The 17,756-nt window shown below is 51.0% G+C and overlaps 2 protein-coding genes across 3 annotated transcripts; one reads left to right on the plus strand and one right to left on the minus strand.

The window, feature by feature from the left end:
- Nucleotides 1-1,454: 1,454 nt before the first annotated feature.
- Nucleotides 1,455-8,280, plus strand: msl2b (MSL complex subunit 2b). The gene is made up of 3 exons (XM_061804603.1): nucleotides 1,455-2,593; nucleotides 5,412-6,586; nucleotides 6,684-8,280. Exons 1-3 carry the CDS (start codon nucleotides 2,452-2,454, stop codon nucleotides 6,981-6,983), a joined length of 1,617 nt encoding a protein of 538 aa, XP_061660587.1. The 5' UTR covers nucleotides 1,455-2,451; the 3' UTR covers nucleotides 6,984-8,280.
- Nucleotides 7,776-15,891, minus strand: tnfsf10 (TNF superfamily member 10). Of its 2 annotated transcripts, none has more exons than XM_061804610.1 (6): nucleotides 15,512-15,891; nucleotides 14,593-14,718; nucleotides 10,833-10,878; nucleotides 10,366-10,485; nucleotides 9,759-9,994; nucleotides 7,776-9,621 (listed from the first exon to the last, which is right to left on the minus strand). In XM_061804610.1, exons 1-6 carry the CDS (start codon nucleotides 15,617-15,619, stop codon nucleotides 9,412-9,414), a joined length of 846 nt encoding a protein of 281 aa, XP_061660594.1. In that variant the 5' UTR covers nucleotides 15,620-15,891; the 3' UTR covers nucleotides 7,776-9,411. The 2 variants fall into 2 exon arrangements, with proteins under 2 accessions (XP_061660594.1, XP_061660595.1); XM_061804611.1 differs by having other exon boundaries at nucleotides 9,759-9,991; nucleotides 15,512-15,888.
- Nucleotides 15,892-17,756: the final 1,865 nt, after the last annotated feature.

A 17,756-nucleotide genomic window follows, 5' to 3' on the forward strand; every position in this document is an offset into this window, starting at 1 on the left:
CGATTGCTCGGTGAGCGATTTTGCTCCAGACGGCTTCGTTCGCGGTCGACCCAAATCTAAAGGAGCACCCCCGCGACGTCGTCTTTGTGCTTTGCGGCGCTTACAGGAAGGCGTGCCGGTCGCAGTCCTCTCGCGGTTTTTGCTCAAAGCAGCGCTTGATTCTCAGGAGCCTCCTGAAGCCGACGCTCCGACAGCAAGTCAGGTGCACGTCCGGAACGTTGGACTGCACTGCGGCGTCCCGACAGAGGATTGCACAAAAACAAAGACCGCTTAGCGTCTAGAAAACGGGTATTCGGTATCAGGAGAGGAAGCGTTTTACCTCGCATCAGCACGAGAAGCAGGCTCAGGAGGAAAAGCAAACATCTGCTGTCGGCAGCGGGCCGCATCTTCAAACGCCGACCTTGCTCAACGTGACGGACGCCGGGACCGCGACGTCCCTTTAGTACTGCGGCGACACGCTCAAAATAGGAAGTAGACGCGGACGCAACGGAAAATATCAGCGGGCAGCCGGCGGGACGCTCGGAAGCTGCCGGAGTTTGGCATCGTCGTGCCCTTATATGCTCAACGGTTTATTTTAGAAGCCTTTGCGAATCGGGCGGGGGAAGCCCGGGCCCGCTAAGAATAAACCTCGGAGGGACCGAAGCAAGAATGAGCCCAAAAAAAAAAAAAAAAAAAAAAAAGAGGAATTAGTCGGGATTTGAGGAAGGAAGCAAAATGTCCGAAATATTAAAATTACCGCGTCGTCTTCTAATCACTCGTTTTCCGTTGCATTTGTCATCAGGTAGGATTCGAACCCTGAACCTCAACGACGCACAACTGCCATCAATGAATATCACACGTGCCGCCGAGAACCGCAGCGGGACGGATCCCGCTCGAAACCCGCTCAGACGTTTAGAGGAAGGGCGACCAACTTCCTCTAAAATCTCATTCACGTAAATATGTCATCTTCCATGAAATAGTCATGGACCTGACAGATGTTTGGATTCATACCGCGCGGCCCATAAACTTTTTTTTTTTAATCCCAATTTATTTCATCTCTTCCTAAAATCTAACATAAAGCTGAAGATGAAAACAAAATATGATCAAAACAATTCTGTAAACCTCTGAACGCGTATTCAATAAAGATAAATCATATTTTGTACTTGTGACAAATTCAAAAGATAATAAGGAGAAATGCAAATTAGTGAAATTTGCACGAGTGGATTTGAAATTTTCCTACTAAAATATGTAGATTGATAACATTTTCTAATTTCGTTTATTTGCCTTTAAAATAAGTGCAAATGTTGTGAATTGCATGTGTTGTATCATACATGACGTTGTTTTCACGTTCTTCCTAAAATGAAATAAGTGAACACTTTCATTGCGTTTTTCATCACTGCCATGAAATTTGGATGAATTATGACAAACTTTTAACTTTGCATTACTCCAATTTTAGACGTTCTCTTGAGTCACGCGCGTGGACAGGAGGTGACGTCAGGAATCGCGTCACAAACGTTCTCGCGAGATTTGCCCCGCAGCACCCCCATGTGGACGCGTGCGGGAAAGGCGACGGGCGGTATGAGGACTACGCCGCTTGCTAGCTGTAGCAACAAACACAAACACGGACTCAAATTCGTTTCCTCCCGCCGCTGGCTCCGCCGAGGTTCGGAGAGGACTTTATTTCAGCTCCAAGCTTCCTTTTCTACGCTTCGAGTCCGCCGAGGGAAGCCGTAGGAAGAACCGAACCTCGCTGAGCGCCGGACAGAGCCCCCCCGCGGCCTGCTTCTCGTGCCTGCTTTCCGGTGTCGCTCCGGCGGACAGCGCTGTCACGAGAGCCCGAGGCTTCCGCTGCCCGGAGGTTTTCGGCCGCACCCGAAGCGGAGAAGTCGCAATATTGTTCCTTCCCGAACCTGAGCGCTCCGGGACCGACCGCGAGCTCGTCGGTGGCCGGGCGGCGCTCGTTCTGTCCGCGGGGGAGCTATTTTGGCGACGCCGCGGCCTCCTGGTTTGTTGTGGGCCGCCATGAATCTCGGCGAACAATAACAAGACGCGGAAGCCGAGCAGCCCCCCCCCCCCCCCCCCCTCCACAGACCGAGCCGAACCCGAGCTTGCGTGACAGCACCACGGCGGCGACTATGGAAGTCTCGCGGCGCGGCCGCAGCAAACCTTTTTGCCATTTCTGTCCAGCAAACCCCCCGTGCGAGCGGCTCTGAAGTGGCGTTCAGGCTCCGGTGCGGCACACTATGCTCCACCGAACCGAAGCAAAGAAGCGGGACCTGCTTGTGAACTGCTCGCCACTGAGGATGCTTTTTGGACGGGCGTGGGGAGCGTGATTGGGACGCGGATGTTGTCTCCGGAGCCGCCGGAGTCCATTCGCCGCGCGTCGTGCTTGTGTTTCCCGGACACTTTGTGGCTCTTTTGAACGAAATCGTCGGAACCCAGCGGACCGGCTCTCCGGGTCTGGCGGCTGCGATGAACCCGGTGAACGCGACGTCGCTGTACGTGTCTGCGAGCCGCTCGGTGCTGCAGTGCGACCCCCGAGACCCCCGCGCCCTGGCCGAGCTGTGCAAGCTGCTGCCCTTCTTCCGCCAGTCCGTGTCCTGCCTGGTCTGCGGTGAGTGCCGCCCGCCGGTCCGCCGTCGGGGTTCGCGTCGTCGCGGCTGTCAGCTGCCATTGAGAGCGTTGGCGAGAGGTTGCGTTCACGTGTTGTCGGAAGACCCAGCACCCCCGAGTATACCGCAATTTAATCACAATAATGATAACTAGCGCACGCCACTTTTAACCCCCCTCCCCCCCCCCACCCCCGATCCAACAGACGCTCTATTTTAGTTTCGGTTCCATTCAGGCAGTTTTTTGTCGATACAGTTTTTTTGTCAGGATCCCGAAAAGCGTTCGAGTCCACACTTCGCACTTGAGCGTTCCAAAACAGTGATGCGAACTTGTGGTTTCCGGTAGACACCGAACGCAGCTGTCGGCATCGCGACACACCCCCTTTGTGCTCTTGTGCAGGATTTCGAGCCGAATTTAACGACTCTGTTCGGTTTTTTACTGGCACGCAAACACGCAATCGGCCGCTGCCTCGAATGACGAAGCCCATCGAGCTGCAGGTTTCATCTTGTTTGTGTTTGTCGTTGAAATATCAGGGAGCTGACTTTTTTTTTTTTTTTTTTTTTTTGGGCACGTACGGGGTGTTACACTGAAGGCGTCCAACTGTCAATTTGGACTTCCCGGTGGAGTGTAAAAAAAAAAACACTGATCTAAAAGAAAAACAAAAATGGATAACTCATAGACCTCGAGCGCTATGTCGATTGGTTGAAGCCAGTTGGCCGCCATCTTGGTACTCCCAAAACATGTGGAGGACATGGTTTACAGGTTGAATTATGGCAAAATTTTGGCATGTAAGATTAAAACTGGTCATGTGCGCATGACATTTTTTCCAGTTCTGGTAACATAAATGATTTTTAATTCGACTTGCAAAGTCCAAAGGAAATGCATATAACACTGTGACTACCAAGAAACTTTGCATATTACCTAGGGCCGGATTTCCGTGACATGTGAACTTTTCCCAAAATACGCCGTGAAGGACTATCATCGTAACATCGCAAAAAAAACTAAGCATTTTTTGGTCATAGAAACATTCAATTTTAAGTCAATAAGTTTAAAATATTTTTTAGAAATAAGGACTCGCAATAGGAAAATACATGCTAATCGCTAAAAGTTCATTTGTTGTCTCTGCGACGTCCGATTTCAGAATTTAAACTTGTTTCGTCGTATTTGAAAATCAAAATCAATTTGCAGAGTTGCGTATTATGTAATTCATCAAAAATTTCACAGAAAATGTGTTTTATTTTATCCGCTGATGAAGTTTGGGGAAATATTGACATCGCTTTTTCGCAAAAAAAAAAACATCGGCCTATAAAGGTCAAGCAGAGAGCGAACAACAACAACCGTAAAGAAAACTTTGTTCTAGTGAATTAAGCACATCAGAAAAAAAAAAAAACTTTACATACAAACTTTAACAGCGTCAAATTAAATCTTTATAACTTTCAAACTTTTGCTGTGGAATGTTTTCTCACAGCCACGAAACTAGCGATTAACGCACACGTCGGCATGTTTGTTTTGGGAGTATCAAGATGGCGGACGGCGACTTCAGTTTTGGTGGCCAATGAGCCCTCCAGTCTTTTTTTTTTTTTTTTTTTTTTTTTTTTTTTTAAATCAGTGGTAAAAACCAGTTATGATTTAAAAACCCACAATTGCAGCAGGAGTTGACCGCACAGAAAGCGGACGGCTGCGTGCATCGATTAAACCCTAATTATCGACGGCGTCTTTCACGCTTCCCCGGCGGGCGTGAGCGGACGCTCAATGCGACGGCGTCCCGCACAAGCGCCTGCACTGTGGCGCGCTCCCATCAATGGGCCTTCAATCCTCTTTCCTGCCTGCAGCTGCGGACCCCGCCGGCGGCGCTCAGGAAGCAGGCGTTCAAAGAGCGCCTGTCGCCGCCGGATATAAGTGAACACGCTCGCGGCAGCTGCGAGGGGCCGAGGAAAAGTTCATCAGTTCCAGTCGCCATGGTAACGACCAGAAAGGGTCCTCGTCGTGAGGCGAAAAGTCCACTTTGAGGAGGAGAAGACTTGCCAATAAAAGGGGATTCAGGCCCTGAATTGAAAACTAAATAAAAAGTCAGGCGCCGTTTTTGAGCAAATGTAAATTTTCCACCCTGATGAACACCTGGTTCTCAGAAATATTATTATTTTTTTAATTCTAATCCATTTCCCCCCTTTGCTTATCGACATAGCAAACCACACATATTTACCTCTACGTATACAGGGATGCCTCGGTTCTCGACCACAATTCGTTCCAGGAAACGGTTCGAAAAAGTGAAATGTTCGAAAACTGAATCAATGTTTCCCATTACAATGAATGGAAAAAGAAATAATGCGTTCCAAGCCTAAAAAAATTGGGCTTTTTAAAGCCATTTTTTTAGCTTTTCCTGATAATAAACTGCATAGTAGAAATACATGTATAGTTTAAATACTTTATATGATAAAATAATTGAAGAAATACGTTTATTTTTGCTTAAATTGTATGCTTTAATAGTAGAGTAGGTAAGGCTGGGAGCGCATTGCCGTATCTGGAGCGACTCGAAGTGCCAGTAACAAAACGTGTTTTGGGTGAATCTACTGCTTGTGGCGCGCGCATTGTTATTTCCGGGTTTTGTCGGGGGCATTCGAGTGCCGATTTTCGTTTGAAAACAGAAGCAAAAAAAAATGTCAAAATTTTGGTCCGAAAATGGGGATGTTCGAAAACCGAGGATTTACTCTACCACTGAAAAAGTTTATCATTGCATGTAGTTGTCATAAGATGACAGCAAAGTAGGGCGTGAATTTCCTCCATTGACGTCAACGTAGTTCTCCATCCACTTTGTGGCGCAGGTAACCTGCTGCAGGACCCCGTGGCCCCCACCGACTCGTCGTGTCAGCACTACGTGTGCCGCGGGTGCAAAGGTCAGCGGATGCAGCTGAAGCCGTCGTGCAGCTGGTGCAAGGACTACTCCCGCTTCCAGGAGAACCGCCAGCTGTCCCTGCTGGTGCGCTGCTACCGGAAGCTCTGCCTGTACATCACGCACTCGCCGCTCGCCCCCCACATCGCCGGCGCCGCCGGGGACTCGCCCGACCTGCGGGCCGTCCTCAACGAGGGCCTGCGGCTGGCCGAGAGCGAGACGGGAACGGAGCCCGACGGCGCCGCGCCGGATGCGGAGGCGCCGCCCGAGGAAGCGCCGCCTCCCGGCGAGGGCGGCGGCGGCGTCAACGGGCTCCACGTTTGCAACGGACTGGCGACCGGCCGGCCAATGGTCAAGGAGGAAGACTTTTGCGAGGAGATCCCCGCCGGGGGGGTGGCGGGCCTTTGTGACGTCGGCGGCTTCGGCGAGGAGCTGAAACACGGCGGGGGGCCGCTGTTGTTGAGCGTCGAGGAGGTTCTTCGGACTCTAGACGCGGACCCCGAGCCCGACGACCCCCCCACGCCTCTGTCCGTCAACGGGCCCGTCTGCCCCGCCCTCCCCCTGGAGAGCAGCTGTCACCCCGTCCGCGCTCGCCCGCAGGCCCCCGCCGCGGTCCCGCGAGGACCCCCTCGCTGCCACCGCAAGCGCTCCCGCTCAGAAAGCGACAGCGAGAAGGTGCGGCCTCTCCCCATAGACAGCCTCCTGCGGGGACCCCCTCCCGACAGCACCCCCCGGTGCCCACGTCTCGACGCCGCCCCTACGTACAACTTCCCCGCCGCCACGCCCCACTACCACCTGGCGCCCGTGCCGAACGGCGGACCCCCCAAGGGGGGAAAGTTCCCGCCGGGGTCCGGGAAGCCCCCGAAGAAGACTGGGGACCACCACGGGGGCGCCAAGAAGGCCAAGGCCAGGGCCCCAAAATCCCGCTCGCAGCCCCGCGGACCCCCGCACCCTCACGCGCACCCCCTGTGTCACCCGCCCAGCCCCTCCAAGCCGCTGTACAAGAAGCCCGTTGAGAAAAAGGGCTGCAAGTGCGGCCGGGCAACACAGAACCCCTCGGTGCTCACCTGTAGGGGGCAGCGTTGTCCATGCTATTCCAACCGCAAGGTGAGGAACGTCATCTTTTTGATCGTTTTTTTTTTTTTTGTTGTTTTTTTTTTTTATTCTTTATTTTTATTTTATTCTTATCCTTCGCCGGTCGTAGGCGTGCCAGGACTGCATCTGCCGCGGCTGCCAGAACTCGTACATGGCGAACGGCGAGAAGAAGCTGGAGGCCTTCGCCGTGCCCGAGAAGGCCCTGGAGCAGACGCGCCTGACGCTGGGCATCAACCTCACCAGCATCGCCGCCGCTGCCCTGCGGGGGCCGTCCGGGGCCCCGCCCGGCGCCGCCCTCCTCAACGTGGCCGCCGCCACGGGCTCGCCGGTCGCCACCGCCTTCCTGTCGGCGGCGGGCCACGACAGCCGGGCTTTCGACGACTCGCTGGAGATGCACTTTGACTGTTGACTCTGCCCCACCCCCGACCCCTCCCGCCTCTCGCTCACATTCCCCCCGGGTCGCGGTTTTCGGCGTTCGCTCGGTCGCCGCCGCCATCATCGTCGCCGTCACTGACTGGCCGTAATTTATAGCGACCGAGCGAATGTTTTGTACGTGAATCCTCGCGGACGGAAGACAGTTTTTCGGATCTATTTTATGACACGGCAGCACGGTGGTTGTAACGGTTAGCAAGCCCGCCTCGTATCTCAGAGATTCTGGGTTCCAATTTGGACTCCGGACCGCCTGTGTGGAGTTTGCGCCCCCCCCCCCTCCCCCCATACGTGCTTTAAAAACACGCATGTTGGTTTAATTGAAGACCCTAAATTGGCGTGCGAGGCCACCATCTTGCGTGCCGATTCGTGTTTAGGCCCTCCCCGTGTTGTCCCCCCCCCCCCCCCCGACAACTTGCTGCTAACAGGATGAAGAAGAAGTTGATTTGTTTTTCAAAACGTGCGTTTACGAGTATTTATTGGAGTTCTTCTGAGGGTCTCTTGTCTTAGCGTTTTGTGTCTGGTGTGCCCCCCCCCCCCCCCTTGGCCTCCCCCCACCCCGACGCTTTTTGGTTCACTCGCGTCACCCACCCTAGCAGGGGCATTCGAAATACCTGTAATATAACTGTATCATATTTCCACAAAAGAAAGAAAATCAAACCGTCGACCGTTGTCAGCGAGTCTTTGATGCGCTGCTGTGGTTTGCCCACAGGTGGCGCCGCAGAGCAGTTAAGTCAATTCAACTTCAATGAGGAAACAAAAACTACCAAAGTAGGAATTAGAAAGTCTTTATTGCACATTTACAGATGGAACATATTTACATTCACATTATTTACAGCAGGGGAGCCATTTCTATTGATTGTTTACGTTGTTTGTTTGACTTTGTTGACTCTCCACAAATGTTTGTCATGCCTTGCAGATGCCGCACCAAGTGAAGTTCCTCCACTTACTACAACTTAGGTCCTTGCCCTGAAGAGGTCGCTAAAGCAAACCTTTTTTTTTTTTTTTAATTATTAGACATGGCTTTGGCCGGCGGCAAGGTGGATCAGGTGGGAAAGCGTTGGCCTCACAGTTCTGAGGACCCGGGTTCGTTCCCAGCCCTGCCTGTGTGGCGTTTGCATGTTGTCCCCGTGCCTGTGTGGGTTTTCTCCGGGGAGCCCGGTTTCCTCCAACATCCCAAAAACACGCAACAGTATTTGGACACACTAAATTGCCCCAAGGTGTGATTGTGAGTGCGGCCGTTTGTCTCGATCTGCCCTGCGATTGCCTGGCGACCAGTTCGGGGTGTACCTCACCTCCCTCGCTCTTGACAGCTGGGATAGGCTCCCTGCGACCCTCGTGAGGATAAGCGGCAAAGAAAATTGATGGATGCAGCAAATAGTTGACTTTTTCTCCAGCGACTGGAGGCCAAGTCATTTTCCAAGCTTCTTATCCTCACAAAAGTTGCAGGAAATCCGGAGCTTATCCCAGCGAGCTTCGGGCGAAAGGCGGAGCACACCCTGAACTGTTCGCCAGTCAGTCGCGGAACAGATATCGACATCGTCACTGAGCGGGAATCAAACCCACGCCGCCCGCAACAAAGGCGACGCCCTCGGAGGAGGTTGAGTTCCAAACTAAACTGCAAAATTGCGCCTGTTTTTTTTTTTTTTTTTTTACTCCCGAACTGGACCCGAGCGTCAGCAGCAATCTTCCATCTAAAAGAAACTTTTCAAAAACAATGAAATGTACGTCAGTGCCGCTGCATTCACGACTGTGGGGCGTTTGTCGCAGCTGATAGGATTTAAAACACAAGCGCTCGGTGCGAGTCGTGCGCTGAGCGGATACGCGGAAACAAAAACACGCGAGCGGAGGCCCAAATTGCTGACATTTTACAGACGTGAGCGAGCAACAAATCCAACGCTGGAGACCAATTTTTCGGGAACGGCCTCGGCCGGATGACGTGAAACTCTTTGTACAAAGCAGGCAAATTGTTCTCGGGGTATGTATGAAAACGCTGCCTTGTTTAAGCTGCGATGATAATAATTTGCTGAAAAATTAACGTCGGCAGCGCCGAGCCGACCCGTGAATTGGACTCGAAATGTCGTATTCTGGGAACGTGTTGGAGCTCGTAGTCGATAGCCTTGAAGTTTCCGTGTACCAGTACACTCCGTCCTCCCTGCGAGGTCAACGTTCCGGTTATCGTTTTTGTCTTTTGCTGTGGGGGGGCGTCCTAGTGGCTGAGATGGGGAGGGAACCCCCCCTCCCCCTCCCCCCCAGTCCCACGCCCACGCAACCTAAAACTAAAAAACTTGTGAGTCTTGATCGTCCATCAACACCTCGCTTCGTTCCCAACATCCTCCAATTTTGTCGTCCCAACAAGTTCCGATTGACAGGTGGTCTCAAAGGGGGGGCCACAGCGCCCCCCCCCCCTAGCTGACGAGAAAGGCCCCGAAGAAGCTGCTCCTCTCGTCCATGTCCACGGCGGACGCGTTGGTCACCGTGACGAAGAGCCGGTCCCCGGCGCTGAGGGGGAAGAGCCCCCCCTGGTGGGCCGAGTGCAGCGAGAATTGGGAGTCCCGGGACCAACAGGAGGTCCGGCTGGTTTTCATCAGCAAGATGGGAACTGGGTAGGTGCTCACCTGCGGGGGCAGAAAAAGCCATCGCGTATCGGCGGAACAGAGCGATTATCGGCGCTGATAATCGGCATTTTCACGCACGCCGGCAGCACCTGACGCCTAAGAATCGCCGTCGGGACGGAAAGACCCAACATCCTCACCTTCTTGTAGATGTACTGGAGCAGAGGCCGCCCCCTGTCCTCGTCCTCCGGGGCGTCCTGGTCCAGGGCGTGGGTGTGCCTGAAGTAGGTCTGGGCGTAGACGTAGTACAGGCCCGGCCGCGGGACCACCAGCTCGCCGTCCACCAGCTGGACGTCCTGCAGGAAGGCCAGACCCTTCTCGCCTTCCCAGCACGAAATCTTCTGGCCGTGAACGCGGCGGGCGGCCGCCGTTGCTGCTGAGCGGACCCAACACACGTCAGCTTCAAATATAATCAAAACTGCAAAATTGTCTCCATATGGGCACCTCCCCGCTAGTTATGTGTCGTAATAAAGCAGCAGCTGTTTTTATTTCTTCTCCCCACTACGATTGTTTACTAAAAACTGTCCACGGTTCCCTGTATATGCCACTAGGTGGCAGCCAAAGCACTTTTTGTCGACTAGACATGGTCTTGGCCCGACTGTGTGAAGCTCCTCCTACTACTGAGGCGCTCGCGTCTCCGGACAGACTCCAAAATGTCGTCACGCGGAATTGATTTGTGCCGCTGCAAAAGTGGAATTTTCCCCCGCGGCGGGCCCGGCGCGGTCCTCGCAACCGCGGACTCCTCACCGGCTGGCGCTCCTCCCTGCAGCTTGGGCGCGAAGCTTCCGGTGACGTGAGCGGCGACTTTGGGCCGGGGCGGCGGGCCGTCCTCCGGCACCAGCGAGGGCAGGACCCGAGAAACTTCGTCTGAAACAGGAAGCGGCCCCCGCCGTGAGTCAAACGGCAACAATCCCGCCCTGCGTGCGCTTGCGCTATTGTTCCAATCGGCTGTAAACGATCCCAATTCAGTCACTGTTAATGTGTCGAATATGAATAATATTAATTTTTTTCTCCTTTAATCCCTGCAATTTGGACTGGACGTACCGTAAAAGCTATCGTACTGCTGCACACGAACCAGGAGAAATGGAAATACTGCTTACGTACTTCTAGGTAAACGCAGTTCGGACTTCTATTTTCGGTACTGGTCAAGCGAATACAGCGTAATCGACATCACGGAAACCGGAAAGAGCGCCGGAACCGTTCGGAGGTCTCACCTCTCACCGCCGACGAGATCCGCTTCTGGTAGCGCTGCGACAACGACTGCGTCGCCGCCCGGGACGCGACCATGCCAAAAAAAAAAAAAAAAAAAAAAACATCAGAGCACAGTCAAATGAAGAAAAACACAACAAACGGCAAAAGATCCGATCCGGAAGGTTCTCTGGAGCGTCGTGCACGACCTCGTCGACTACGAAGAATCAGGAGTCACAATTGCCGCTTTTCAGCTTTTGTCCGACTTCATTTAGCTATCGAAATGCAAAGAAATGCTGGACAACACGCACGCAGATGCGACAGTACGACTTTTAGCGGTCAAAGGTTAGCTGCGACCAATCAAAAATGTTGATAAAAAGTTTGTTTGTAAAGGTTTTTTTTTTTTTTAATTTCTGATGCGCTTAATTCACGTGAACAAACTTTTGTTTACAGTTGTCGTTCACTCTCTGCTTGACCTTTTATAGGCCCACATTTTTTCGTGAAAAAAATCGATACATATTTTCCCAAACGTCATCAACGGATAAGCGAGAAAACATTTTTCTGTGAAATTTTTGGATGGATTTCCCAATACAGAACTCTGCAAATTGAATTTGATTTTCAAATGCGAGGAAACAAGTTGAAATTTTCCGTCTGAAATCGGACGTCGCAGAGACAACAAAGCAACGACGCGTTCCCATTGCGAGTCCTTATTTCCAAAAATATATCAAACTGATTGACTTAAAATTTCACGTTTTTATGACCAAAAAAAAATGTCAAATTAAAAAATCCTTCATGTTACCAGGGCTGAAAAATGTCAAGCTCACATGACCACTTTTAATTCTACGCACAATAATCACACCTGTAAACCATTTCTGGCACACGTGTTGGGAGTACCAAGATGGCGGCCGACTGGCTTCAACCAATCGATACCGCTAGATATGTATGCGCTATCCATTTTTTTTTTTTAAGATCAGTGGCTGCAATTTGCCGCCATCTTGCCACATTCGCAAAACTTTCTAAACGAGCGCGACTTGAACAAGATCAGAATACGGGGAGTCCTCGGTCTACGACAGAGATCCGGTCCTACAGTAGCGACTGAACTCGAATTTCGACTTAAGTCGGATTCCACCATTTAAGTCATCAAAATACTTTGTATATATAAAAAAAAAAAAAAAAAATTACCCTGAAATAAAAAAGATGTCGTACTTAGCGTGACTGCTGCGCTTAGCTATAGCCTAGGAACCTGGTCCTCAGTCCGCTCCATTTTGAAGTATCGAAGAACCTTGTTTTGTGATCTTTGTATCCGACATAGGGACGGAACCCTTAACACGCGCTAAAATATGGGCTTTGTCTTTCATAATTGTCACCCCGTGTTGCCGTCTCTCCTTTCTCCAATCGTTTTATGATCTTGAGCTTCGTTTCCATGGCAACGGATTTTGTTTAGGCTGCAGAACCGTCGCTAAAAGACGCGGGGCGGAAAACGCGAAGGTACTCCCGGCGCACAAAACGCGGACAAGCGTTAGCCAGACAAAATGGTGGACGGGGAACCGGCGTTGTAAAGTCTTAGGTCGAGAACTCCCTTGTAATACCATCCTGGAGTATTATAAACTCGTTTTATAGTACAGTACGATCAAAGAGGTCCGGCCCATTTGTAGTCTGGATTGCGTTCCAGTCTTTGATGCCCGCGCATGTTTGTTTCTAAAGGTAGCTTCGACACCCGAAAAATAAATAAAAATAAACAAAAAGCTAAAGCGGAGGGTCACTATCGGCCACAATTTGTGGGTCAGATCCAAAGGTCAAAACGGGGAGAGAGCGAAAGAGAGAGAGAGAGAGCGAGAGAGAAGTTCGGATGGATGGATTCAATTTGTCATCTTGTGTAACAAGAAAAAAAACCCCAAACCGCTAAATAGGGAACATTTGTCATCGTCGTCGCTCCACTGAGACGTGTCGCCACGGGGTCAAATGTCTTCCGTCGCGTTTCTTAGAAGAACTTCTTCGTTCGCGGGGATGTCGACTTCCCGGCCGGGCGCAGGTGCTCGCATTCCTCCGGCGGGTCGAGTTGCCGGCATCGAGACGTCAATGACTTCATTGTTTGTGTTCGCGTTTGACATCTGCTGTAACTTTGTTTTTTTTTTTTACATTACGATCGTTCCGATGCCACACAAAAGTATTCGCCGTGATTGAAAGCAGAACAATTCCCGGCGTCACTTTTGCTGCGCGTCGGCCTTTGCGGAACGATTTCAAACCGGGCTGCTAAAATGCTAACAATTGGCGTGCTAGCACGTAGCGAGTACTGGAAACACAAAAAACACAGACGAAAAGGGATTCAACTTTGCGACCTGTGCTCAGGAACTTTTTTTTTGTAATAAATAATAAAGCAATATTTTTTTTTATCTATTTTTTTTTTTTAACAAGATTGCAGCCTAAGTGGAGAAACTACTCCTATTTTTGCGTGTGCTCAGATACTATTTTGAAACAGGAAGCTCAAATGCTAAGAGTTGCTAACGTACAACAAGATTTTGACCTGGATGAGAATTGAATTATGTCGATAAGGATTTTACAATTTTACGCGCGGCGGGGTTGATGTTGCTGTTTTATCAAAGTGTAAAGCTCAAATGCTAACAGTTGCGATGCTAACAGATAGCGAGACTGCGACCCTAATCCAGAAAGCGGCGAGGTCCAGCAATCGAGATATTTTTTCCGCTGCGGTCAGCTTGTTGTTTGTTTTTTTTTTTTACATTACGATCGTTCCGATGCCACACAAAAGTATTCGCCGTGATTGAAAGCAGAACAATTCCCGGCGTCACTTTTGCTGCGCGTCGGCCTTTGCGGAACGATTTCAAACCGGGCTGCTAAAATGCTAACAGTTGGCGTGCTAGCACGTAGCGAGTACTGGAAACACAAAAAACACAGACGAAAAGGGATTCAACTTTGCGACCTGTGCTCAGGAACTTTTTTTTTGTAATAAATAATAAAGCAATATTTTTTTTTATCTATTTTTTTTTTTTAACAAGATTGCAGCCTAAGTGGAGAAACTACTCCTATTTTTGCGTGTGCTCAGATACTATTTTGAAACAGGAAGCTCAAATGCTAAGAGTTGCTAACGTACAACAAGATTTTGACCTGGATGAGAATTGAATTATGTCGATAAGGATTTTACAATTTTACGCGCGGCGGGGTTGATGTTGCTGTTTTATCAAAGTGTAAAGCTCAAATGCTAACAGTTGCGATGCTAACAGATAGCGAGACTGCGACCCTAATCCAGAAAGCGGCGAGGTCCAGCAATCGAGATATTTTTTCCGCTGCGGTCAGCTTGTTGTTTGTTTAGTTTTTTTATTTTTATTCTTAGGGTTAGGGACTTATTATTATTACCTATATTTTATTTATTATTCTTTTTATTTTTTTTCCTCAAAGAGTACAGCTCAAATGCTAACATGCTAACAGCCGTTACGGCGACAGAGAAAGGTAAGGTAAATGTTTGCCGTTCGCAAGTTCTCATGAAATGATGATGTAATCATAACAAGTTCTGCCTTTGTGAAAATAACAATGGCGCTTATTCTTCGATCGACACACAGCGCGGCTTCTGCTCCGTTCCGTAATTTCTCCCGATTGCGCTCTCGTGTCTGACATCGTCCAAGTTTATTTGTGTGAGATTTTGTGACCAAACGAGGTCGCGGAAATATTAGAAGCAGCCGCCGCGCGTGATGCGGCGCAGATGTACGAGCGCGATAACAAAACACGCCACAAGTGGAATTGCGCGGAAGCGGGCGGGCGGGCGGGCGTCACCTTCTCGATGAGTTGCCGGAGCTGCTCCGTGACCTGCCAGCAGGGATCGCCCGGCGCCGGCGAGGCGTCCCGCCCGTCCCAACCTTTCAGGCACGACACGCTGCTCCTGGCGAACGTCTCCTTCATCTGCAACGCACGCCGCCGCCGTCGTCAGGGGAGGCCGCCACGCTGACGTGAAGCCCGATCGCGCTCGAACGTACCACAAAGCGCCGCAACACCTGCTCCCGCTCTTAGGACGCCATAACATCAATATGATAACACGCTTTGTACCTTGGCGAGCATATTGACGTCGTCGATATTTCACCGTCGTTCGATTTTTCGAACGTCAAATACCCGCCTGGGTTGAGAAGATTTACTGATTGATTCTTGGACTCGACTCAAAAATAAAAGACGGAAAACAAAACGACAAGTTCAACGTTGTGTTGACTTCAACGGGCCTTCTCACAAAAGTACACACGCGCGCTTGAGAAATACTCGTGAGAACGGCAGTAAAAAATAAGCCAGCACGGGAATTTGATTTGAGTCTCCTGCGTTGAGTCAGTGACTCGCTCACCTACTGGGTCACCTCGATGCTCACCAACTTACTCGCTTACTTAGTCACAGATGGATTTTAATTCTTCGTGATTGAGTTCCTCGCTGACCGACTTCCCCTTCACTTGGTCTCCAACTAACTCCATTTAACTCCTCACTTACTAACTCACACGATTTAATAACTTTCTCGTGTATTCTTCACTGACCTGCCCCCTCAGCCACCCAAAACAAAGTGCTGGATTTGCTCCTGTAGCTCAGTGGCACGAGATTCAAAAGTGTGGACGAACGAATCTCGATTTGTATCTATCGCGCACGTCGTTTTCTCTCTTTCTGCCTTTCTTTGCCGACTTGCACGGGAACTTTCAGGAGGAGGATTCGTCGGACTTACGGCGTGCAGCGAGGCGCTGAAGTGCAGCACGGTGACGGCGACGAGGACGGCCTGCAGCAGGACGGCCAGCAGCAGCGCGACTCCCAGTTTGGGAGCGGAGCCCGTCATGGCGGGCGAGCGAGCGAGCGAGCGCCGGCCGCCAGCACGCCACGAGCGGCCCCGAGCGACTTCCAGCACGCGGAGGCCAACAATGGCCGAGGAGGAAGCCGACGGTCGGGGATGGGGAGGGCGGGACGGCTGCGGCCGGGCCCTCCCCGCCGAGGAGGGGGAGGATCCTCCGGACGCTCGCCGAGAAAAAGTTCACTCGCACCCGAACGCGGACGACGTCGCTTCGCGAGCTGCGAACTCCCGACGAGTGAGTCGGAAGTGGACCGCAACCATCGCCTTTAAAAAAAAAAAAAAAAAAAAAAAAACAGCACCATTGTTTTTGCAAAGCTTCTACTGGGGAAAAAAAAAAAAAAAAACAGCACTCTTGTCTTAAAAAAAAAAAAAAACACTTTTTTTAACTGTAGTTTCTCTAACGAATAAACGAAAGTAAAATGTCAACCACGTTACAATTTCGCTCTACTTTGTGATATCGTGCAAAGATGAACACCTGAACGCAACATTGCAATGTAACGCAATCGCTCTGCAGTACTCTCATCACCAAGTAACGCAAAAATGTAACGCCATTATGTCACCCAACAATTCTGGTAATGTAACGTAACGAGATTACGTAAAAACGTAACAACTCCGTGAGCCAACTGTTTACTGCAAGTACGGCAGCCTACAACACGGTGGGATAGTGGACGCACGCAATGAGCCAATCTGACATTTTTAAGATTTCAAACAAGTTTCTCATCGCGATAAAGCCGTCATCGCGGCCTTAAATGTGATTCATGATGCGTCGCGGATTCAGGTCTCGCATTGTCACTGATCCACTTGGACGTGAGGCTCAAGGCCGACGGGAACCGCGCCCCGCGCTCCGCCAAATTGGGAAAGAAAGAAAAGTTGAGCTGTGAAAAAAGGGCCACCACCAAAGAGTCCATGTGGCGTGAAGATTGCCGAGTGTCAGCCTGCTAATGTGCGAACGAGGGGGGGAGAAAATGATATTGCAAAAAAAAAAAAAAAAAAAAAGCTGTTAGGAGCGTTCCATCAGAACATAAAAAGCGCCACTTGGACGTTCGACAGCGACATAAAACATGTCGGTGGGAGGCGGAAACTAAAACAAAAGAAAAGAGCAAAAGAGCCCAAAGTACATGTGTTGCGTTCACTGCCTGCTGTTATCACGTTGCTTTCATTATTGCCCCGCTGCGACGGGGAAACGTCGTAAACTCGTAAACACACACCGAGAAAGGAAAGGTTAGGCTAGGCTAACGTGTCGGCTAGCTTCCAGGCTAGCCCTCGCGTTCGCCGTGGAACTTCCTGTGCGGCGTTCGGGGACAAAGTCTCAACTGGAGAGACGCGGGAAGACAAACATTTACAAATTTCTGCCGCCGTGACTCATTTCAACTCTCGCCGAGTCGCCTTGCGCGTCACCCTTCGACTCGGCAACTCGGCGGAGGCCCGGGTCAGCGCCGCCGAGCTAGCGGGCGACCCCCGCACGAACCTTCCCGTTTACAGGGACGGCGCTCGCTGGCCGGCGGCCAAGCGAGCCGCGCCGACATCTGGCCTCAATCTGCGGGGTGCGTCCCGGCGGCCCGCGGGAGGCGCTCCACGCTTTAGTTACACGCCGACGCCGAGAGGCCTGCCGGGGCCACGTGTGCGCTCGCAGAGGTCAAGGGAGTCCGTGACGGCATCCCCTTTCTCACTGCTGACTCAAAAAAAAAAAAAAAAAAAAGTCTCCACGGACTTCAACACCCCCCCCCCCACCCATATTTTTAAATCCTAAAAGAAAAAAAAAAAAGTCATATGTTAACAATTGCGTGCTCGACAACCAATTTCATACAGACACGCGGCCGGTCAAGTTGTTTACATGCCGCCGGCGGGCTGTGTGGTGTTATGACTTCAAGTTCCGAGGTCGCGCGGGAAAACAGTCTTCGAGTTAACAGTTGGACGGGGCCCGAACGCGCGTTCCTCGCATTTCGCTGCCGATCAAGCGAGTTTTGGGCCTTCAAATGTCATCGTCATCGTCGTCGTCGTCATCAACAACCGTCATCGTCATCATTGTCATCAATCATCATCGTCATCGTCATCGTCATCGTCATCATCGCCATCATCACCATCATCGCCATCATCACCATCATCATCGTCACCATCATTGTCA

This window comes from Syngnathoides biaculeatus, chromosome 19 (assembly GCF_019802595.1).
Source record: "Syngnathoides biaculeatus isolate LvHL_M chromosome 19, ASM1980259v1, whole genome shotgun sequence".
NCBI lineage: Eukaryota > Metazoa > Chordata > Actinopteri > Syngnathiformes > Syngnathidae > Syngnathoides > Syngnathoides biaculeatus.